This window comes from Penicillium samsonianum, assembly GCF_028829775.1.
Source record: "Penicillium samsonianum strain IBT 33392 chromosome Unknown utg000001l_segment0_segment0, whole genome shotgun sequence".
NCBI lineage: Eukaryota > Fungi > Ascomycota > Eurotiomycetes > Eurotiales > Aspergillaceae > Penicillium > Penicillium samsonianum.
In genome coordinates this window covers 4,171,228-4,194,370 of record NW_026643259.1, presented here as the reverse complement: position 1 = coordinate 4,194,370, position 23,143 = coordinate 4,171,228, and the positions used below count along the sequence as shown (strand labels likewise).

The window sequence follows — 23,143 nt, the reverse complement described above, 5'->3', positions numbered from 1 at the left end:
TAGACTGATTGAGAACAGAGGCCTCTTTTGTCAAACTGATGACCAAGCCATAATGGTTCAGTGTCGGTTCAGGGCAGGAATGAGACCGTTAGACAAAGAGAAGATGAAATACGTGCAAAATTGGCTGAAGGGAAAATAATAATATACCACCTTAGAGCGGTGACAGAGCGGAGCAAGCATATAAATATAATCAAAAGTAGCCTTCCACCTTTGCCTTATTATCACCCCGAACGTACCTAAAAAACAAGATACCAAAACTCCTATGCGTGGTGAAGCATTTTCAATTCGAAGAGGCTCGAGTGCCAGACTTTATCTGGTACATTTGACACTTGAACTTATCATATCTAGTTTTTATACTAGAATCACTGTCCTATTTACAATGCCCTCTAAATAATAAAACAAGTGAAGACTTTTGTATTGTAACAAAAACTGAAAAAATAAACATAACTTTTCAATAACCATACACCAATAACCATACACCATAGCTCCAGCCATAACTCCGATACTCATTACCGGATTCAAGGATCAGTTCAAAACAAGCCTTAAACAATTGCGCGGTGAACATTCCGGATATGCGCAATCAAATTGTCCTTTCGATTGAACGACTTCATGCACTCTCCTTCGGGGCATTCATATAAGCCAGGCGAGATGTGCTTTGTTTTGATATGGCGTAGCAGGGCTCCCATCTGAGAAAATCCACCTGTGTATTCGCAGTGCTTCCATTTGCACTTCAGTGGACTGCCACGGCTAAGTCTGTGCAAGATGAATATTAGAACCCATATCTAAAAGGGATATTCCAGAGGAGCAGAGAGGTATCCCAAAAGGAACATACTTAACACCCATCGAGACTTTGCCATAAGATGTAGGCTTCTGGACACTATCATCTGCAACAGTGATCGGTCCTTGCTCTTGGTCCGCAGTGGACATGATTGTAGAGGTGATGTCAGACATCCCGTCGTGAAGGTCAAGGCTCGGAGTATCGGCGGCAGCGGCGCCATCTTTGTCCGGGGAGCCCTTCTTGTATTGATTATCGGCTATCTCATGGAGAGCACCGAATGAGGTGGAAGCCGCCGGGTCAGGGGCGAGAGGAGCGGAGAGGGATTCGAGAAAAGGGTCATATGGAAAATTGTCGACAAGAGGGGACCAGTGGTCAGCGAAAATGTAGAACGGGTGATCACCTTCGTTCCACTGATCTCCTCCCTCTTGTTCGAGGTATGACAAGCCATGCTCAACTAGTTCTGTCATGGTGTAGATTGCAGTTCGCAGAAGCGGGAGAGACCAAGCTTAACGAGTATCATATAGGACGAGAACGATGAGAGGGACCTACACAAAAATGCGGGGAAAGCTCTGGGGAATCTACGGCTTATATGCTGAAGGGTTTGCGATGACCCCTGGGTGCCTTGAGCGGCATTTTGGCAGAGTTTTCCTTCACCCGAGCGTACCCCAGCGCCACACGTCACCATGATTGGCGATCTTAGCAAAAAATTTGAGAGGGGCAGTTCGAGCAGTGGCGCAGGCATGATATGGAAAATTTCATTCTTGAGATGTGACTGGATGCGCACCTTCAGGGCATGTTCGGGTGCCTTGAAAACGGCTTACGTGAAGAAGAGCCCCATTACCTCCAATTGGTCTGACAGCTACGAACTGTGGCTGTGATTTTCCATTAGTTGGGAAAATCGCAATCTGACCAAGGAGGAGTTCCTCTCTATGGCCCGAGCGTTTCTTTCTTTTCTTTTTTATCGCACCCCGCGCCTCGATGGTTTTGCACCCATGCCATCATCCAGGCGCAGTATGATAAGACCTTGTCTGGCCAACCAAGTTCCAAATTTCTCATGAAGGGGTGGTGATATAGAAAGATTAAGCATAATGTATTATTGAAGGAAAAGGATGAAGACAGGAACGCATCAAGAAGAGGAAATGAAGAGATATCAGGTCCGGGGGGGGCTAACCACTTTAGGCAGCAACCTGGCCTCAGGCTAACATCCTGACGTTCAGTCAAAACGGCCCCAAATCTTGGAAGACATCGATCGCCAGGGTGCCCGTGTCGGCAACGGGTGGCGCCGGGGCTGTACCATGAATCATTAGCTACTCTATCACGCAAGTTCTCCTAGTTAGAAGCTTCAGCAATGTTAATGGAGATGCATTCTTTCTTTTTTATGTTGAAGTCCAACTTAGCATGTGCATAGCTTTGAATAGAAGACATGAGCTCGAGAATGGTTGGTCTGTAGTAGACATGCGCAGAGTCAAGGGAGTAGATGCACCGGAAACCACTATCGTCAATAGTCTGGTATGTCATCTTGGACACAACCTTCTAATCACTTTCATATCCAATTTCCTCCAACGACCACAGCAAATGATCGTCATTATCTGGGTCATGAACCACCTCGGCATTAGGAATCAATTCATCGATTCCTTTGACCTCTTTCAGTTGGGATGACCCAGACTTATAAAACGCCATCAACGCATCCATCTGCTCATCGTGCTCCTTGTTCTCGCCTTTCTCGTATCCCCGAACACACAAATATTCTAGTCCAACTGGTAGACAGTCTACCAGATCCAACTTATCCCTCTTCTTGTAGGGTTCTCCGCTAATGCCGGCGGCAAAGTATAACAGAAAGTTTATTCCCAAGCTCAACCGTTTCAAGGCCACGAATTCTTTCAGCGAGCCACCGTATGTCCATATCAATTTGTAGAATGTACAGGTTTCATCACTGATGCTGTATTCAAAGGGGCCCCCGTCTTGATTGAATTGGTCGTCTCTCTCTTCCTCATCCTCGATTTCGAACCTATAAATCTCATTTTCCACGTCGACATCAAGGATTTCCAGCGTTTCCTTGTGCGCGCAAAGCACTTTGATGAATGCTTTGGGGTTGAAGGTAGAAGAGCACCCATCGATGCTCGCTCTACCTCCGATAGAATACTGAAATTCCCTGAGGACCTTGCACGACCATATCAGACTGGCAAGGTACAGCGAGTCAACAGACGAATGATGGATGGAGATCTTGCTGATATTGGATCTTTTCTTTTTGAATTCAAGATTTCCGTTCGGATCCTCCTCCATTATATCAACGCGGACGGATTCAATTGACAGGAGATTGTCAAATAATCTCAAGCAGCCAGAAAAGTCCATTGGGAGATAAAAACGGCTATCAGACCAACGATCATCGCTTTTATTGATGAGATAAACACTGCGGAGGTTGCGAAGATAAGGCTTGTTTTCGGGACTGGCATTAGCTTGGCGAAGGAGCTCGGCAAGCGGGAAGTCGATTAAGTGGTTGGAACTCAGGCCAGAGGGATGCGTCATGGCCATCGACACAACATTCGGTGATACCACAATCAGAATAGATGTCAAGGCTTGGGTTATGAATGTCCCAAGGCTCTCACGCTGTCTGTCTACCTAGTTAGATAGTTGCTCGGAGACCAAGATAATGAAATTCTTACCGATAGTCGCCAAATGTTGCCGTTTGTTCCATTCTCTGCATAAGCATATTGACCACTCGATCCCCTTGGGGGCCTTTGAATCCACCCTTTCTGGCCGCTTTTCGCAAGAGAATCATCTCCTCGTTGCTTAAATCCCGTTGAGAATTGGCTTCCTTGTAATCCATATGCCTGGATGTTGCTTTGCAGCATTCGATATGGCGCACGTAATTACCCAAGCTAGGTCGTTTCAAGATATCCATAAGCAAGGCGAATGGCTTGTCGATACCTTCTTCCCCTGAAGAGACACTAATTCGGTGATACTTCTTGCGCGTTGCCATATCGCATAGAGAGTGGAGAGTTCGACATTGTACTGATAGAGCGGCCACGTCACGGTGGGAAAGAAGGTATGTGATGACCCGCTGATGAGTCTCGAGGGGCAGACTGAGAAGTGACATGGTTTCTGCTCATATTCTATCAATGTGGAAAGGGAGGTTTATTTAAACTACAGCTTTTTCTCTCCCGAAAGGGACTAGCCAAGGCATCCGAACTGTTGCCTGAGACTTGGTCTTGGCATTTTGAGGTTTTTAGTACGCTACATCTTAGCAATGCTCACGTTTCTAGACTTGATGACATGTACGCTTCGATTTTACATAGGGATTGCCTAAATAGGTGGACTGGAGGGTGTTGACTTTTGCCTGGCATGAGCTATTGCTGTATATTTTCACGGTTTGCGATTTAGGCCAATTGCTTTCAGTCTTGCGATTAAAAGAGAAAGAAGACATAAAAAATAACGATAACGAAATGCAAAACCAGCATGTCGTGATGGCCCCAAAAATCTGCTGGTGACCCCGCAGAATCTCTCCGCGGAATCACTTTCCTATCCTGGTGCGCGGGGATGTATATTAAACTCGGGGCCTCCTCCTGTCCAGCTTGAAACATTCAAAGTTTCTAATCTCAATTTCAAAAATGACACAGATCTTCCTGTAAGGGACCTTCCATTTTCTGATAGAGCATGAGCCATCTTTTGCTAACTCGTGACTCAAATTCTAGTACCGGTGCCACGGGCTATATCGGGGGCGAAGTCCTCCACGCTTTGCAGCATGCACATCCTGATTACGAGGTTGCTGCCTTGATCAGAGATAAGGAAAAGGCCGGCAAAGTCTTGGCTGCATTTCCTCAGGTCCGTGTGGTTCTTGCAGATTTGGATAATGTCGAAATCATTGAAGAAGAATCGCGGAAAGCCAATATTGTCATCCGTGAGTCAATTTACATCTGGTAGCATAACCTATCACTAATTTTTTTTCCATTTAGATGCTGCCAGTAACAAGCATCTCGAAAGCGTGAAAGCGATCGCAAATGGCCTGGCGGGACGTCAGAATGGTACGCCATCTACTACTACATATCTTCTTTCGGTTTTTTCGCTAATTAAAGTCCAACTGCAGCCTATTACATTCAAGTTACCGGGGCTAGCGTTCTGGCAGGCCCTGAGGTTGATAACAACTCATATGGCGAGCCCTCCGATCAAATAATTGACGATTTGGATAACGCTGCTGATCTCCGGGACATAATTCGGGCGTACAAAGACCGTCGAGTGGTGGATAACTACATTCTCGACTTGGGATCAGGTGGCCCCAAAACCGCCATTATTTTCCCTCCCATTATATTTGGCACTGGTAAAGGTCCCGTGAATCAACGCAGCGTCCAGGTTCCCTCATTGGCCCGGGCCGCTCTGCTGCAACATGTTGGTCTATATCTTGGCAGGGGATTAAGTCAATGGGGCATTGTTCATGTCTCTGAATTGGCTAATCTCTTCGTCAAATTGGTGGAGCATGCTGTCAACGCCACTTCCGCACCTATCTGGAATGAGAACGGCCTTTTCTTTGCGGAAAAGGGCTTCGAGGTAGGTTCATATGCTAGTATGCCCCAACTTATCCATACTGACCTTATTTTCTTCTTTCAGAGCTTCAAAGATGTCGCTTCAGTGATCGCCAAAGAGGCGCATAGCCTCGGTTACATTGATTCGCCTGATTCGGTGCAGTCCATGAATCTTGAAGAGGCCAACGTAGTGATACCCAATGGAAGTGTGTTTTTGGGTACCAATGGTCAAGGTCGAGCTTCGCGGGCAAGAAAGTTGTTAGGATGGCAACCAGATGGCGAGACCTTCCAAAACACCGTGCGGGAGACAATCATTGATGAAGCGGCACGGCTGTGATCATTTTCAAGAAGCATTCATTACAAGCAAGTACGTAACCTGCAATTTATTATGCGTCCAAGCATACTTGTCCGATTCATCTCGTCTCATTTATTTTATATTCTTTGCGTGGAATCTGGTGGTTCCTAGTGGTCATAGTGTAATCTTAGGGCTTCTTTGTCCACGGGATTACATATCTGAGGCAGGAACACTCCAGCGCTCAAAACGCTTCGCAAAAAAATTATTATAATCTATACTATTCTATACTATCTAAAATATCTACTAAACTACTGATCTTTACATTCTGTTAGGCATGACTATAATAAAAATGGAACCAGAAGGGCTCGGATCAATTGAAAGCAATTAAAACCCGTCACCAGCCTAAAAGCTACCTAAATAGACTTTATCTCTCCTCCTTTCATATGGCTAGTTATTAAGAAAAAATGGATATTTTAAACAAGTAGTTTCTAATTATCAGCAGTGAACAAAATTCATCTGCGAATATAAAACAATCTTAGTCAGCTCCGCCCCGCCGCCTCCAGGGCTGTCTGACCGCCTCCAAATTTGCCGGACTTTACTTTTTTTCCTTTACGATTTTTATCACCGCCAAACAGCCCTCTTTCTCATCCCAATACATTGCTTTCTTTGACTCTTCTCCACCTCGTCGTCCGCAATCATCATGGCGACTCTGGCGGAGAAGCTTGAGAAGATTAAGTCTCCCAAGCTGCAGAACCAGCATCACGTAAGTTTTCCCACTGTATACCCAATCCATTAACGCTAACGCATTGATCCGTGAACAGACTGCTGTGGTGCTCTCTGCAGTTGAAGATACTCTCCGTGATCAAAAGGCAGACTTCTCACCTACCGCATATTTTGCCGCGCTTCTTGCACTGCTCTCGCAGTCGCTGTCCGCATCCCAGGGCATTGTCAACAAGGAACTAGCGACATCCGTTGTCTACCTTCTCGACATCACAACCGTTTACGTCCCCGCCCCAATCCTTTGCTCCAAATTCTCCCAGATTCTCGAAGGCCTTGCACCTGCGCTTTCTCTCCCCGAAGTCGAAGCCCCGCTCCTGCGTCCTTCAATTGGCTGTCTTGAGTCTCTGCTCATTGCCCAGGATGCTGCATCATGGAATCTCCCCCACACACAGGTCGGCCCGCGACGCGCAATGGCAGGTCTGCTGAGTCTCTCGGTTGACCACCGGCCTAAGGTGCGGAAACGTGCCCAGGAGGCTCTTGTCAAGGTTCTCAAAGCGCCCCCGCCGAGCCCGTCTCTGGACCACCCAGGTGCGGATATGTGCGCTCAGTCTGCGATGAAGACTCTGGGTGATAGCATCACAGCAGCTCACAAGCAAAAGAAGGGTCGTCATGATGCTCAGGCCAACAACCACGAGCCCCTTATCATTCACTCGTTGCAGCTGATCAAGACCATTGCCTCGGCGTCAGGTGGCTGGCCCAGCAAGAAGATCGAACCGCTCAGCGAACTTCTCATGAACGCTTCCCGCTCTAGCAACGAGTACATCACCATGGGTGCCTTCGAGGTGTTTGAGGTCATCTTCGAAGGAATGGCTGATGAGTTCTCGTCTTCAAAGCTGCCTCGTCTTTTGGATGCTATCTCCGAACTCAAGCCTGCGCAGAATGACTCCCAGCTTCTCCCACCTTGGATTGCAGTGCTCTCGCGCGGTTACGACGTTGCCGCGCAAATCACTCCCGAGGATACCTTCGAGAAGCTGCCGGATCTGTTCACCTTGATTTCTGGATTCATGGCTTCGCCTTCCAGCAACATCCGCGTTTCCGCATCTGAGTGTCTGATCTCATTCCTACACAACTGTATCCCCAACACTGTTATTGTGGAGCCTTCTGTGTATGATGAGAAGACCTTGGAGAAGTTGTCCCGTGCAGCCGTTGACCTTCTGTCGGTGAAGTACCAGACTGCTTGGAAAGAGGTGTTCAATGTTTGCTCTGCCCTGTTCGATTGCTTCAAGTGGCGATCCAGCCCATATCTTGTCAAGATTGTCTCCACAATCGGTGAACTGCGCAGCAATGGCGGTTTCCACGGCAAGAAGGAAGCCGATGCCGTTCTTGGTAGTGCCATCGAGGCAATGGGCCCCGAGGCAGTATTGGAGATTCTTCCCCTCAACATTATCGAACAGAAGGCTGGTCAACCTGGCCGTGTCTGGATGCTGCCCATTATGCGTGACAGCGTAACCAACACGAACCTCCGCCACTTCCGTACCGAACTCGTTCCCCTGAGTGAGGCACTGTACCAGAAGGTGGTGAACTTCGGTGCCGCTGAGAAGTCCGTGGAAGTGAAGATCTTCGAAACCCTCGTCCAACAGACCTGGGGTACCCTTCCCGGCTACTGCGAGCTGCCGCTTGATCTTGAGGAGGCATTTGATCAGACATTCGCTGAGCTGCTGTCTAACGTTCTGTACAAGCAGACCGAATTGCGTGTCGATGTCTGCCGTGCTTTGCAGAACCTGGTTGAGTCTAACCAGGCTATCTTGGAAGTCGAAAACGATGAGGATGATCTGATCTTGCAACGACGTATCACCAAGGTCGCTGCACAGAAGAACCTCACTCATCTCGGTGGTCTTGCGAGCAATCTGCTGGCTGTGTTGTTCAACGTCTACAGTCAGACCCTTCCTCACTACCGCGGCTACATTCTTCAGTGTATCAATGCCTACTTGAGCATTACCCCTGAAAATGTAAGTTTCCCCCTAGTTTTGTACACAAATCAACACGGACTAACACCTTTCATAGGAGCTGAACGACACATTCAACCGCGTTACTTCAATGCTCGAGTCTTCTTTGGCTACCGAGCAAGAGACAGCAACCAAGCAGAGTACTCAGGCTCAAAGCTCGTCCGACAAGATGCCACCGACCTCCCACACCCTGATTGACCTCGTTATCGCTATGTCAATCTACCTCCCTCGCTCCAGCTTCAGTGGCTTGTTTGCCATGGCGGCAGCTATCCTCAACAGCTCATCCCCCAACCCGGATCAGCAACTCATCAAGAAGGCTTACAAGTTGATTCCCCGACTTGGAACGACCGAGACTGGCCGCGCCGCCCTCCAGGAGCGCAGTGGAGAGTTGCAGACTCTCATGCTTGCCACCACCGATACCACCCCTGCCTCTGGCCGCCGCGACCGTATGCTCGCTATCACTGAGATGATCAACCACCTTCCCACCTCAGACCTTCACTTCATCCCGGCAATCCTGTCCGAGGTGGTTCTGGGCTGCAAGGAGAGTAACGAGAAGGCACGCACAGCGGCCTTTGACCTGCTGATTCTCTTGGCCAAGCGCACAACCGATTCAGAGCGTAACCCTCCTGGCACTGTCATCCGCAGATCTCTTGTGCCAGGTGTGGCGGACGATTCCCCGGATGCTCCCGCTACCCTCGAGGAGTTCTTCACAATGGTCTCAGCCGGTCTGGCTGGCTCGGCTCCTCACATGGTGGGCGCCACCGTCACTGCACTTTCGCGCCTGTTCTTCGACTTCCAGACACAGCTTCAGCCTGAGATGCTCAAGGAACTCGTTGAGACAGTTGAGCTCTTCCTTACCTCCAACAATCGTGAGATCGTCCGCTCCGTCCTTGGCTTCGTCAAGGTTGCAGTCGTCGTTCTTCCCGACGAAACCCTGCGCCCTCGTCTCAACACCATGGTCCCCAGCCTCATGGCCTGGAACAAGGAGCACAAGGGCCGTCTCCGCAGCAAGGTGAAGGGCATCATCGACCGACTTGTGCGCCGATTCGGTGCTCCCCTCCTGGAGGCTATTGTCGGCGAGGAAGACCGCAAGCTTATTGTCAATATCCGCAAAGCCCGTGAGCGCAGCAAGCGCAAGAAGAAGGAGGGTGCCGAAGGCGAAGACGAAGACGAAGAGGAGAAGGCCTCCAAGCCCCAATCCGGCAACGCCTTCGACAAGGCCGTGTACGGCTCTGACTCTGACTCCTCTGACAACTCGGACGACGGCGACAGCGACGTCGATGTCGATGATGTCGCTCAAATCAAGGGCCGCAACTCCAAGAAAAATGCAGGCCAAAGCACTCAGTACATCCGCGAGATGTCCCCTGAAGACAATCCTCTCGATCTGCTCGGCTCCAACGCTCTGGCCAGCATCTCCACCACCAAGCCCAGCCAGCGCTTCCTCAACACAGGCCCCGGCTCGAAGAAGAAGCAGCGCGCCGCCAAGGTCGATGCTGATGGCCGTCTTGTCCTCGGCGATGATGGCGATGTCGTCGCTGATGATGTCGAGATGTCCGGTGCTGGCGATGGTGGCGTTAACGCCTACCTCGCTGCTGTTAGTGGGCCCGACGCTGTCCGTCGTGGCCAGAGAGGTAAGGTGAAGATGGGCCAGTCGTCAAAGAAGAATGCTGGCGATAGCATGGACGTCGATGAGGACGACCTGAAGCAGGACCTGCGCGCCTCTGGATCCGGTCAGAGCTCTGGTCGCCGTGGTCTTGGTGCGCCCAAGACTTCTGGTGCGCCTGGCGGTGGTCGCATTGAGAAGCGTCGCAATCAAGGAAACGCTCCTCGGGGTGGTAACCGCTCGGGATGGGGCAAGAAGAGATAAACTATTTACTCCACAGTAAAGCGTATCTCTTTTTTTGCCTTGTCTACTGGGCTTGGGTACTGTAGGTGGAGAGAGAAGAGGGTGGCATCTAGCAGATCCCGGAGTTATCGTTCTAAGTTCCCTGTTTTTTGTTTTCTTGTTTCTTTTGTTTCTGCCATCTGGTCTTCGGTCCCTGTCGTGTTTGGTTAGTGTTGACGTTCTCATAATACCCTCCGCTGTGGTGATTCCGTTGACTCTGGGCTTTTTTTCTGTTTCAATGCAGAGTTATTCGACTCCGTGTTTTTCATGATATGATTACGATTCTGTTCAAAAGTTTCTCTTAGGTCAATGGACATAGATATTGTTTTATTTGTGTCAGTGTAAGATGTAGCCTACAAGCTGTGCATATTCATAGATGAATAACCTTTTTACATTTGACAACACTGGTCTCGCTGCATCGCACTGCTACATATTTGATAGGCGAACTATCCGATATCCCATGGCGCTGATGACATGTTACCAGAGTCTCCAATGATCGAGTACACTTCAACTATAGCTAAATACCCAGGACCCCAAATGCAGTGTGATTTTATCATATTCTCATTTGTAAAGCAGTATATCATGCAAAAAAAAAGTGTATCGAACATATCAATCAGAACTTCATGAACGCGAGCCAGCCAACCAGGCAGCTCAGCAGCATTTCCCACAGCCCCTATCGCCCACCCAGAGAAGTAGATGTAGAGTGCGACGCAAAAGGGACAAATAACAAAAAAGCGGGCGAGCTCTAGACCAGACGGCATCACATCCATCAAAGCCATAGCGTCGACAGCTTCCTCGCAGTATACAGCAGACAGTAGTAGCCCACCGCTCCGCCGAGCATCCGAATCCAGCCAAAACTCCATCGCCGATGCAATTCCAAATAATCACAATCCCGCCACGGCGCAGAAATCGACACCGTCGCTCATCGGGAGGTTATCGACCGGGTTTGTACTGACGCCCCTTCGTTCCTCTTCAACACTCGGTCTTCAATGCAGGTATCAAATATAAAATACCAGACCCGGGAAATAGACCAAGCGATAAGTCGACAGAGCATACAGACTAGACAGCATTAGTCTGGTCTAGCATGCACTGACCCCAACAGACCAAACACACAACAAGCAGCTGATGATAATAATTAGAACAGAATCTCCCCACTGTGCTCTGGCTCGAAACCGAGCGCCTGCAGCTCATCGTAGCGCTTCTTATCGCCTGTTTTCCGCTTTGCGTCCTCCTTCTTCTTCAGCTCGAAGACTTCTTCGAACGGAGCTCTGGTCAGCGTGGGCGGGATATCATCTTCGCGGTCGAGGTCCTATCAATTGAGAATGCGTTAGCGGAATTCCTTGCTATAATACCTTATAACTTGAACAGGGCAATTCCCGTAAACCTTGCAGCATGGGATTGAGGGATTGAGGGATTGAGGGATTGAGGAATTGATCATACCACTTCGCCTAGCAGGAGCACATTCTCTCCGCGAACGATGAAGATGCCGCGCGAGACATCAGCATACAACTGTCCGGCATAGATGCGCTCTACGGTATCCTGGAAGACAAGGTTTGCTGCGAGGATTGCATGTCAGATAAAAGGGCGAGAGATTGAGGTTGAGTGTGTGACTGGCGTACCGAACTGGTCCCAGCTTCGGAGGACGCCGATGAGTTTGCGGCCGTCGCGGAGGATGAGGACGAGTTTCTCTGCGATTGCGTCAGCTATGTTCTTCTCTCCTTCTCTCATTCTTTCTGCTATGAGTCGCTTGGGCGCATCTGTGTGGACATACTATCTGTTAGATCGAGCAGCTGTGCGGCGGTCGTGAACATCTGCGGGGGTAATTGCGGTGGACCGCCTGTTGGCTGGGGGCCTGCTGGGCCGAGGGCATTCTGGGAGAATTGTTGATTCTGCTGCTGCGGGGTTCGAGGGGCCGCGGCAGGGCTTTCGTTTAAAGATAGGCGCTCCATCGTGTGGTGTCTGTGGTTGTTGGATTGGCGGAGTGAAAATCGGAAAGCAGTGGGGAGGGGTAGGAAGGGGTGGTGGGTGGGAGGGCGCTGATTCAGAGAGATTCAGGAGTTTGATGTGGAGTTTCTCATTCTGTTTCTTTCAATCATCGCGATGGAGGATCGAGGTCGCAAAGGCCGTCATCAAGGGCGGTGAGTTTGTCCTGTTTGCTCAGGGCGGATCTATACATTTTGGTTTTTGATATTCTGTTCTCAGAAGAGATACAGATACTCTATGGAGGAAAAAAATACACTTGAAGTTCTAAAGGTCTCAAGAAAAGTACATGCTATACAGAAGCGAAAGGGGGAATATCCAAAACCAAAAAAAAAACCCCAAATCCTCGAACCAGAAGCAGAAAGCGATTATATCTACAAAACCCCGACACCCCTCTGCTGTCCCCTCATCCTCTCCTCCCGCCGCTTACTATACGGTGCACAGTACGGCTCATCAGCAGAGCCAATACTAGCCCTAACACCATCCTGCGAGCGATGATAAGCCGGGCTCGACGGCGCGGGCGGCAACTGCATAGCCTTAAACTGCGCATCCGTGATAACCCGCATACCATAAAGATACCGCATAAGCTCAAAATCCGGTCGACTCCCAGCAAGCGTCTGCCCAAGACAATAGTGGTCCGCAGCGACATGGTCGAGCATACGATCCCAAGCGGAGGGGAAGTCTCTCAGCGGGGCTCGAACAGTGTCGTCGATAGAGCGGATCGACTCGCCATCCTCAAGAACAGGTGACGATACGGGGTCCGAGATGCCGTCGACAAACTTTGTGTTCGGACACAGTGGACACCGCGCTGACGGCGGCGTCGGGTGCGAGCGAAAGTGGCTGAAGACGTGGGTGCGCCACTCTGCGCCGTCGTCGAAGGATTCATGGCAGTCCAGCATGTGAAAGAGGCATGCGTATGTGCGCTGCTCCGTGCTGGCTGTTACAGATATGCGTATTGATTGCGTCGCGGATGATATAGAGGCCGCTGCGGTGGTCTCGCAGGACGACAGCGAGGTGCGCGATAGAGCGGGCTCTGGAGCGCTGTCGGTGGTGATTAACGGTGTCATGTCACCGAGAACGTAGATGCCATCTGTGCTGCTATCTCCATGTGCGGATTCAACGCCGGTGCCGGGCCTGGTATCCACTGATGAGGTTGACGGCGACAGCGATGCGCTAGACAAGTCCGGCATAGCGGGCGAGGACGACATGGCGGTGACGACGACGCCCGGGTGTTTTTTCTTGTTGGGTTGCTTTTGCGACAGAGCGGGGGTCCTACTTGAAGCGGTGCTGTTGCTGGCGGTCGAACTCACGCTGATACTGGCACTGCGGGCGAAAGACGATCGGCGATGGTCTCGATCTCTATGGCGGTCTCTATTCGAGCGTGAAGCGTGAGGCTGATCGAAATCGCCTCGATGATGGTCATCAGGGCTTGTGGGCTTGCGCTCCGACATGCTCCGCGATGCAGAAGATGGGGGAGGTCTATTGCGCGGGATGGATATGGCTAGATCGCGTCAGAGTCGGGTTACCTGGCGTGGCTTACATAGCAATAGTAATAGCACCTTGTAAGAGGTATAGGTATAGGTATAGGGAAAGGAAAAAAGGGAAGTAATACAGATGAGGGGAACGGGATAGAGCGGGAAATACATACACCCCAAAAGATCCGATATCAGATCAACAGAACACCTTCAGATCTGCACTTTTGTCAGCATGCATGACATCTATGGGCCGTTCTGCGCATACGATGTAGGTAAGGCTATGCCATCTAAGAAATGGGCTGAAGTGGGGGTACTAAGGACTTTTGGAATTTTTTCCGATTCTTTAAATTATACGGCGGGGCATTGGGGATAGTTGGGTTATAAGGGATTGAGATGGATTTTACTATACCTTATAACCCAGAATGTATATTTTCTTTTACCTTCTCTTTGTTGAGGATGCAAGGTCTGGGATACAATGCACGGGCACGGCTGTCTGCAGATTAGTTTTCGTTGGATAGGGCAGTTTTACTCTAAGTTATACTCGGAAGTACAACAACAATGAAGAGTATCTATTCGTCATTTGTAGATATAGTGAAGAATTGTATATTAAAGGCATGTTCATAGTGTGAACTTGGTGGAGCAAGTTTTAATTAAAATGACACAAACATCGAGATATCTCCGTTTGTGGAGTAAAATATATCAAATAGACATCTCAGGGCTTCCACAGCCTACGTCAGCAGATTCTGCTGATTCTTCACACATAGCAGGGTTGTGAACAGGAATCTAGATCTTTGGGCGTGTTCTAGACAAAGCACTTTTATTTGACATGTGAATGTATCTTTTTGTTGAATCCTATTCTTAGATATGAGGAAACAAGAGTTGCAACACTGTTTCAGATTCGATATCTCAGTCAAAGACATATACTAGGACCATAGGCTACATATAACATACAGTATGTTGTACTACAGATGGACCGATTCAACTATACTGCTGAGCCAAGGCCAAGTGCGAATATACAGATTGCGGGGAGATATCACATGCAAATCAAGCTATGATGTCCAATATAGGAAAAGAAATGAGGAGTGAAATTTCTTGATTTTGCTCACAGTGTGAGGAATTAAGTAAGAGAAGAGAAGTAAAGGAACAGGATTCAGAAGTGAATGAGACCACAGGCCTCAAGAGAGGAGAATGACATAAAAAAGTAGAAGCAGGTCTTTCGACACGGAATTTTGAACTCGAAAGTAAAAGAAAAGGAAAAGTCTCCAGAAAGGAGTGAACAGCCAAAGGTTAAAAAAAAAGTTCCCAATCCGTCTATTTGGTGGAAGCGCCAGAGATAAGAAAAATCAACAAAACCAATCCGACACCGTTGATGCCCGCAAGCCAGAGTAAAAATGCACAAGTCTATATCGTTTCGTGGCGCGCATAACATAAGTTTTCAAGGCATAAAGAGGTTGCAAAGAAGAAGAGTTAGAACCGGTCTGCCAAGTCATTGCCAGCAACGGAATTGTTGGCTGACGAGTTCATGGAGGAAAATCCGGCCGCGGGGTTGAGCATGTCCTGCACCGCAACCTTGGGAATCTGGGGCACGGGCAATTTGCGCTGTGTGCCGTCGGGTTTCGACATGATGTCGGAAATGGTTGGGCCCATATGACCCTGGCTGGGGCTGTAATAATTGGGACCTTCTGGTTGCGGCTCCATAGGTGCCAGCGCAGGGGTGTGCTGGAGGGACAGGTGGCGAATCGAAGGCAGATGCAACTCGCTGGCACCGAGAGGGCGCAGACGGGGCGAGTGTGCAGGGGTGGCCAAAGGGGTGTGATCGGGGGTAGGGGACAGAGAATCGTGAGAGAAAGTAGGAGAAGAAGGAGCAGTGGAGTTGGGTGAGTTGGGACGAGAGCGCTTGACACGGTGGCCGTAGCCATCATCGTCATCGTTGGAATGCGAACGGGTCATGTTCTGCGAAATCGCATACGCGGAAAGCGAAGGGAGACCACGGCTAGTACCGTGATGACGAGAGCCAAACATTTGGTGTCCTCGCGAGCCGTGGAAGCCCATGTGGTCGTCACGCTCTACTTGCGACGCAGCTGTAGCCAGAAGGTTGATGTCCATTCCGGAGGAAGCACGCTCAGTGGTGCGAGAGTAAGGACCCAAATTTGAGCGCATGTGGTTGGCGTAGTTGGAGAAGGAGTGAGGAGGAGAAACGTCCGGAGACCCGACCTGCGAGACTGGAGCAGAGCGAGTGATGGGCTTGCTGGGAGGCGGCATCATGTTGGCAGCGTTGACCATACCAGTATCCTGGCCTGCAGCGGCCGCGGCCGCTGCCAGGTGCTGAGCCTTATTACTGCGGCGCGAGTTGGGGTTGTTGTGGATGCGCGAGTGGCGGGTTAGTTCGTCAGATCGACTGAAGCGCTTCGTGCAACCGGGGAACTGGCAGGCGTGTGGCTTCTCGCCAGTGTGCGTGCGGATGTGCCTCGTCTGGTGCTCCAGGCGGTGGAAGGCACGGTCGCAAAGAGGACACTTGTACGGCCGGGGGAGATCCTGGCGGACCTCCTCGGTCGCGGGGCGCGCACCCTTCATGAGAGGCGGTAACAAGCTAACTGAAGAAGCCATTGAAGAGTCTCCTGAAGTCGAGGGTGTCGAGTCGGGCGAGGCTTCGTGAGGATTAAGTAGATTTGAAAATCCTACTGAAGAAGCCGGCGGTGGCATGTGAATTTCCTGGGGCGGAAGGTTTGTTCTGAAGGGAGGACCGAGAACGGGTTTTATCGCAGGGGTCCCGAGCTAAGGTCGATCAAACACCCGGATTGGGATGGAAGGTCGATCGGGATCGGAGTGATGCGCAAATAGTCCTGATAGCTTGCTTTGTTGTAAAAACAAGTAGTCCAGTAGAGTTTGTGGGGAGGAATAAAGTAAGAGGGAAGGAAGAAGGATAAAAGGAACCTGGAGACGACGATCTGGGGAGTCACAAATAATATAGGGAATGGAGGGGGAAGGGAGAAATCGGGGGAGAAGGGGCAGTGTCGGAATCGGATTTGGAGAAAAGAAAATTCTGAAAAATTCAAGTTCAAAAAGCAAAAAATTGAAATTGAATTAAAAAAATCCATAAAATAAAAAATCAAATAAAAAAAATGAAGAGATTCTCAAGGTTGGAAGGCCAAGTGTGGGGGAGAAGAAGGGGACACTGGGGCAAAATAGGAAAAGTGGGAAATTTTGAGAAAAAATTCAAAAATTGGTAAAGTCCAAAAAGGGAAATTTGAAAATTAGAAAAAGAATAAAAATTAAAAAAGGAAAAAAAGACATACAACATACCCTTACTCAGGTGGGGGCATGCACATCGATCAACTTCATACGGAGTATACCTAGTTGCAACCTTGGAATATATAGATAGAATTGACTAATGAACTACCTAAATTCAAACGTATTAATCACTCTAATATGTAGCATATACCTACAAAAAGAAATCCAAAAGAAAAAAAGGATCAAGAAACTACGTAACTGCATAAAGCAAAAATGTGGGGACTCGCATTTTTGCTGAAGAACCGTGTGGCGTGAGGTGCGTGTCCCTATCCGGCTATCGCGCCTCTGGAGAATTTCTTATCAGAACATGGGGAATTTGGGGATTTCTACTGGCTTCTGATTTGGCCTATCTCGGGATGGCGAGCTAAACAGAGTGGATGATAAAAAAATGATGGGATGCGGAGAGCCGATGACGAGCAGAACCTGGGGTCTCCAGCAACTCCAGACTATATCATTATATGTACTCTTATATGTACGAAGTATACGAAGTACATATACATATAACTCTGAGATACTCTCCAAAAGGGTCAAAGTCTGGGAGTTACAGTCATTCTATGCCGGACCAGTCCAGACCCATGTACAATGGAGATCCTGGGGACCATCTGATCCTGTCACGGAGTGACGATAACGAGGATCATCGATGATGTCGACTGAATATCTCCAAGGCTAAATTTTGTAATCATTTAGTCACGCGAAAAACACAACAAATCAACAGGTCATCCAGTGCAAAAATGAGGTACGAAAATGACACGGGTTCACCCCCAATTGCTCTGCGGCTTCATCATCCGGAGGAATCATCCCCCCGAACCCTATATGGCATATTGAATGGTACTCCGTACAAAAACCCTGGGACCCTCGACTCAAGTTCGCCGACAATCCCCCGGATTTCGGGGTAAGATATGCTGGATTTCGATTTTTCCTTTTAAACAGACTCCTTAATCGATTGTGGAACGATAAAGCGAACCAACAGCGCTGATAGGCGCGGATCATCCAATTATTGATAGCCCTGATGCAGCTGCCATGCAGCCGCAAAGCCGCGTATCTCGACAAAGGGACCAGAGATGCCAGTGTCAGCCCCTGCACAATGAGCACTTGGCTGCATTCCTTGCACAATAAGAAACGTTATCCCCGACTGCCAAGGCGTCCAAGTATAGAAAGTGACCAGGGGGCGTAGATTTCCTTTTCTTGGCCGGCTGAATCTCGCATCAAGGGTAATAACCGGGGTCTGGGGCCCCGGTTCAATATTAAATATACGTATTAAAATATGCATGTATTTATTATTCTCCTATCACCGATCTGTGTCACATGTTCACGCTTCTCTACTGTGTAAAAGGAAACCATGAGACAGCAACAGATTATATACTTTCACCCGAAGTTCCCCCGGCTTTATGGAATAGGCCAACCAAAGGGCCGAGGTACGGGAGAAACGGGACGGGGCAAAGATACGCCCACTCGGCAAGGCCGTCTCGCCGATAGTCCGGTTTATGCTTTGGATAATAAGGTGTTATCTGTGGAGTCCGGTATAGTATTACTCCGCATTGTTACATTAGCAGGTAAAATATATATGGTCACTACTATATTGTTACCCGGAGGACGGAGTACAATACACAGTATACATCTTCAGGGAGTACTTCATACAATATGCAATATACATAAGTCCAGTGCAGCTTAGTGGCAGATCCTAACGGAAGTTTTACCCCCGGAACAGCAAATTCAGCCGATCTCCACAGTCCCGTGGGGATATTGGCTAAAGTCCCCTTGGCAAATCAGGACCATTTAGCAGACAAAAAGCAAAGACAAAAGATAACGGGGAGGAATCAGGGCCCAGATGCCTATGCCGGCCCGACTACCGAGTTCGTACTTTTGAGCTGTACGGGGATCTGGAAGAAATCGCACGAATCTCTGTTCTCCTGGTTTTTAGGGGATAAAATGTGCTCACAAATATACCCGACGATACGGAGTACACTACCGTGGAGTTCTCCATTTTTCTCCACGGGGAATATGACACCATTCAAGAGAAAATCCGGACTCGGAGTGGCGATCTGCAGGAAGAGATAGTTTGATCTTTTATTTTATTTTATTATTTTATTCCAAAAAGCAGGTACCAGTCTATAAGCAATTACCCGCCTTTTGCCGATTTTTGCGACGTGTACATAGTACATTTGTTAGGGATCATGAAACCAGGCTGTGAGGTGTTTCTGTTTCAGATGACGAGTTCGCTATTTATGTACTCCATACGGAGTACTCCGTACAGAGTGATAGAAATTAGAACATATTTACCGAACATCAGGCATATCGGATTCAAAGTTCCGACACATTTCATTCCCCGGAACTCTACTCATTCTCCCAAATCCTCACAATCGAAAGATCCACAAAGCTACGAGCTAGTTACTGCCTTTCGAAGTACGGAGTACGGGGTACATCGTAGATAATCAAACGTGGGGGAAGCCCAAATCAGTAGTTCCGATTGCCGAAAGTCCAAAATGGCAATATCACGGCTAGAGAACCACCTCTGATGAACCGGTATACGCCCCAGAAAATTCAGTATACTTTTTTTTAAACACTCGACCAACTTTATCAAGCCGATATTCCCGGTGATCACTCCAAAACACACAGAGACGTACATACTCCATATCTCACCCCTACCCCACAATCCCCAAGCGTTACGCCTTGGGGGAGAGACCCGAAACAGCACCCGCAGGAAGCGATCTGCGACTGACATCTCAATCTTCCTGCCAAATCTGCCTTGATCGTCGCGATCGCCCCTAGAATGTGATCCTCCGATATCGCTGTCGTCATGGGGGCGCCCCTCCACATAAGGTCGATCCATCACGCCATCTGGGGAAAGCTGGCAATCTACGGAGTACTATCCCGTATATTGTACACGAGGTCAACCTACTTAGAGCCTTGCAAGCATGTGGACTTGAATTTACCGCCACGAAATTTGGATTTGGATTCGTCACTCTCAGCATTCCTCTTCCCACTTTTCTTTCCGACAATGCTGATCAATCCTATTATTCTGGCATGCAGACCCGCGCACAGGGCGGGTACGTCGATCCTGGATGGGGGGAAAAGCAAAACGAATCTTACGGATACAAAATGGCCAAGACAAAGAGATGAAATGCGAAACAGAAATAATGGAAAAAGCAAGGGAAAAAAAGAACAGAAAAGAAAAGAAAAGTCAAAAGAAAAAGAGTGAACGCAATATTGCTCGATTAGGAGCGTGGAGATCCCCCCGGACTCCCTCCGTTATCAGTCCGGAGCCTCGTTGTACTCCGTGGGGAATTCCCTTTTCTATCCGAGCTCTTTCAGAATTGGGATTCAGCCTTCGAGCCCTGGAGGGTTACCTATCTTCTTAGTCAAGATGTCGCCAGCAACCAGTGATATCTATTTCTAGTACCTAACGGTTCGCTATCACCCCCGCACATCCCCAGATCGTCACGCAAGATAGCGTCGGAGGGGCTCGAGAGACAAGGATGAAGATATTTTTTATATTACTCTATTATTCACACTATTCTTAGAGGTTGGACTATTAATCCTGGATATTAACCTTGCAGAGATTTTCTAGGGCAAGCCAGTAGTGTATGAGTCCGAGTCTGGACGCGACCGTCCCTCTCAGCCCACACCCCCTTGCTACATGGGACTTAGACAAGTTGCTACTGGCTGTACTACATCCAACACGGTGTGAGTCATGACGTGCTCACGTCTCAGCTCGAGGAATATCCAAGCTGAAAGCGCCTAATAGAAAGCCGAAAAGAAAAAGAAAAAAGTGATAGGCCAACATAACAACAGGGGATCGACACATCTTTCGCGCTCCGTTTCCAATCGCCCTGCTGGCGCCGTGGTTCTGTCTCCTGTCTTGCTGCCTGGAGACTGAAACTCCTCCCACCGAGCGAGGCGCCACCGGTCAGCAAGACAAAGATATAATTTACCCAGGGTGGTGTAGGCTGCAAAAGGGGCAATATGGTGATCCTCTGGATGCTTCAGTATATAACTTATGGAGTACAGTTGTATGTAGTTATGTTCCATCGTATCTCAAGGTGACATTTATTATGCTTGGCAGGTCTCGATGCGGGGGAGTAGTTTCAAAAAGGGAGAATCCGGGGTAGGTTTGGCTTTGGAGCAACATTCCACAAAACTCAAGGAATGATGGAGCGTCCGTTCGGGTACAGTTACTCTGTACAGCGTGGGGGCGTAGTTTACGTAGGCTACTCTGTTTCTCAAGAAGACACATATGCTTTGAAGAATTCACAGTGCAACCCTAATCAGCTCGGGGTTTTCTTGCATGTGATTACATAAGGGATTTCCTAATTCAGCCAAGGTTGGAAGGTTGGAGTCTTGGAGTCCATGGAGTTCCTATAGCCACTCACTCTCCTTATTGCCCCAAATTCCGCCAAGGCGAGCGATCAGCGATCCACAGCTTCTGGAACAACCACCAACCCCTGCGTCCAATTAGCGGCGCAAATGGCCTCACACTGATATCACCATATGCGGGGCCGCTATTCCGGAGTCCGCGATCAGGCCATTGGTGGAATTCTGGTTTTTGTCCGGGAGATTACACCCTATCTTACAATCTATGTTCTAATAGATTATCTGGAGAGCATGTGATATTCTGGGGAATACTTTGTAGATAGCGTCAATAAAAAAGGAGAAAATAGAAGTCGAGGCGGGGAAAAGAGTCCGTTACCGTGTCCAGTTCTCGGTGAAGCCCCGACACCCCCCTTTCCACGATCCCACCCGGGCACCTACATACGAAGAGGGGAGAAAAATTTTTTACTCTTTTCAACTCCACTGAGCGATTTATCATCGTTTCTCTTACCCCATATTTGCCTGAGTATGTACCATAATGCAACCCACTAGCGGAAGCCGGGATCAACTTTCGGAACACAATGCCCCTGTCGCTCGCAAGATCCACACTGTCGCGATTTCTATCTAACTTGGGTCTTGAAGGACGCTACAACCAGGTACCATATGCAGTAGATCACTTAGTCTGAGATGAAGCAGATCCTAGCTTTAGTTTGCATTTCCAATAAGGGTGTGGGATAAGCCTACCTAACCCCATTAACCCACTAGAGAAACAGGGGGTAGACAAAGAGAAAAAAAAGGTACGGAGTACTCCGTACTCAAGCGCAAGCCCTCACCCTCTTTCAATCACACAGTGGGATCCGTGGCTTGAACCATTCCGCCCCAAACACACACCATAACGGGCGAATCCCCGAGATCGAACTAGGCGTATTTTGATTTCCCTTGCGGGAGGAATCCGCTCCGAACCAGCTGCGCTATCCCTAGCACGTGTATGGGGATTTCCTTGAAATTGTTAGGTTATTGATTATTGGTTTATCGATTAAACTATTGGAAACCAGCACAAAAACATAACTGCGGGAGCTCCGGACTCTGTCTTCCCCATTAGGATATCATGAAGCGGGGGGGCCCAGATCTCCACGGGGCATGATAGCTTGTGAGTTTCACATGTTCACATGTTCACATGCGGGAATCATGTGTTTATCTTGTTGGCTTCGGTTGAGCCTGGAATGCGGGATGTGGAGGTTTGATAAGAGTGACTGGAATGCCCATGTGCATGGCTGCCTCGGTTTCCCCATGCAGCTGCATCCCTTGCATTGTGTACAATGTGTGTGTAGCTACGGAGTACCTTTGAGGAGTAGCGAGAAGATGGCGTCATCGAAGGGGGGAACATGTGTTTTCTCCAGATTTGTTGCCCACATTGATAAGGGATTCAGATAGGAGAAGTATTAAACACGTCTTCTTTACATTGATCCGGGCTACCTAAGTAGCCATAAGCACATCTTACCTAAGGATGTTGTATGTGGTATGTTATGACTATCATTAAAGATGACGACAGAGCTTATAACCTAGACCATTCTACTGCAGGTACCAGACCACGACATCAGCCCATAGGGCTGGTTGACCGGAGAGAGACAACCCTCGGGTGATCTCGGAGGACGAGATTGTGACATTCTCGCACACGCTTCTAGCATTTTTCCTACTTGCGGGGCTTAGTGCCGATATGGGAGTCTACCGAAACTCCACGATGATCAGGGGGCGTTTATTTTATTTTATCGAAGTCAGGAAGAGGAAGGTATGCCATGTCTTGGCTATCCATTTTCGTCTGAAGCGTAGTATAGACGGAGATATCTACTTTGTACGGAGTAGTTTTAGACACTATAAGCACTACTCG

General features: G+C 48.8%; 8 protein-coding genes across 8 annotated transcripts; 3 read left to right on the top strand and 5 right to left on the bottom strand.

The window, feature by feature from the left end:
- Positions 1-542: 542 nt before the first annotated feature.
- N7471_001605 (uncharacterized protein) lies at positions 543-1,245 on the bottom strand (the record flags this gene model as incomplete). The annotated part of the gene is made up of 2 exons (XM_057274326.1): positions 543-753; positions 833-1,245. 2 exons carry the CDS (start codon positions 1,243-1,245, stop codon positions 543-545), a joined length of 624 nt encoding a protein of 207 aa, XP_057142505.1.
- Positions 1,246-2,311: 1,066 nt separating this feature from the next.
- On the bottom strand, positions 2,312-3,758 carry N7471_001604 (uncharacterized protein; the record flags this gene model as incomplete). Its single annotated transcript, XM_057274325.1, has 2 exons — positions 2,312-3,389; positions 3,442-3,758. The coding sequence occupies 2 exons, from the start codon at positions 3,756-3,758 to the stop codon at positions 2,312-2,314; spliced, it is 1,395 nt and encodes a 464-aa protein (XP_057142504.1).
- A 628-nt stretch (positions 3,759-4,386) lies between these two features.
- On the top strand, positions 4,387-5,632 carry N7471_001603 (uncharacterized protein; the record flags this gene model as incomplete). Its single annotated transcript, XM_057274324.1, has 5 exons — positions 4,387-4,403; positions 4,471-4,676; positions 4,732-4,800; positions 4,863-5,320; positions 5,381-5,632. 5 exons carry the CDS (start codon positions 4,387-4,389, stop codon positions 5,630-5,632), a joined length of 1,002 nt encoding a protein of 333 aa, XP_057142503.1.
- A 592-nt stretch (positions 5,633-6,224) lies between these two features.
- N7471_001602 (mRNA-binding protein RRP12) lies at positions 6,225-10,183 on the top strand (the record flags this gene model as incomplete). The annotated part of the gene is made up of 3 exons (XM_057274323.1): positions 6,225-6,353; positions 6,412-8,319; positions 8,375-10,183. The coding sequence occupies exons 1-3, from the start codon at positions 6,291-6,293 to the stop codon at positions 10,181-10,183; spliced, it is 3,780 nt and encodes a 1,259-aa protein (XP_057142502.1). The 5' UTR covers positions 6,225-6,290.
- Positions 10,184-11,336: 1,153 nt separating this feature from the next.
- On the bottom strand, positions 11,337-12,150 carry N7471_001601 (U6 snRNA-associated Sm-like protein LSm1; the record flags this gene model as incomplete). The annotated part of the gene is made up of 4 exons (XM_057274322.1): positions 11,337-11,510; positions 11,642-11,757; positions 11,821-11,889; positions 11,973-12,150. 4 exons carry the CDS (start codon positions 12,148-12,150, stop codon positions 11,337-11,339), a joined length of 537 nt encoding a protein of 178 aa, XP_057142501.1.
- A 405-nt stretch (positions 12,151-12,555) lies between these two features.
- N7471_001600 (uncharacterized protein) lies at positions 12,556-13,632 on the bottom strand (the record flags this gene model as incomplete). Its single annotated transcript, XM_057274321.1, has 1 exon — positions 12,556-13,632. One exon carries the CDS (start codon positions 13,630-13,632, stop codon positions 12,556-12,558), a length of 1,077 nt encoding a protein of 358 aa, XP_057142500.1.
- Positions 13,633-15,123: 1,491 nt separating this feature from the next.
- N7471_001599 (C2H2-type zinc finger protein) lies at positions 15,124-16,359 on the bottom strand (the record flags this gene model as incomplete). The annotated part of the gene is made up of 1 exon (XM_057274320.1): positions 15,124-16,359. The coding sequence occupies one exon, from the start codon at positions 16,357-16,359 to the stop codon at positions 15,124-15,126; it is 1,236 nt and encodes a 411-aa protein (XP_057142499.1).
- A 3,586-nt stretch (positions 16,360-19,945) lies between these two features.
- On the top strand, positions 19,946-20,344 carry N7471_001598 (uncharacterized protein; the record flags this gene model as incomplete). Its single annotated transcript, XM_057274319.1, has 2 exons — positions 19,946-20,142; positions 20,167-20,344. The coding sequence occupies 2 exons, from the start codon at positions 19,946-19,948 to the stop codon at positions 20,342-20,344; spliced, it is 375 nt and encodes a 124-aa protein (XP_057142498.1).
- Positions 20,345-23,143: the final 2,799 nt, after the last annotated feature.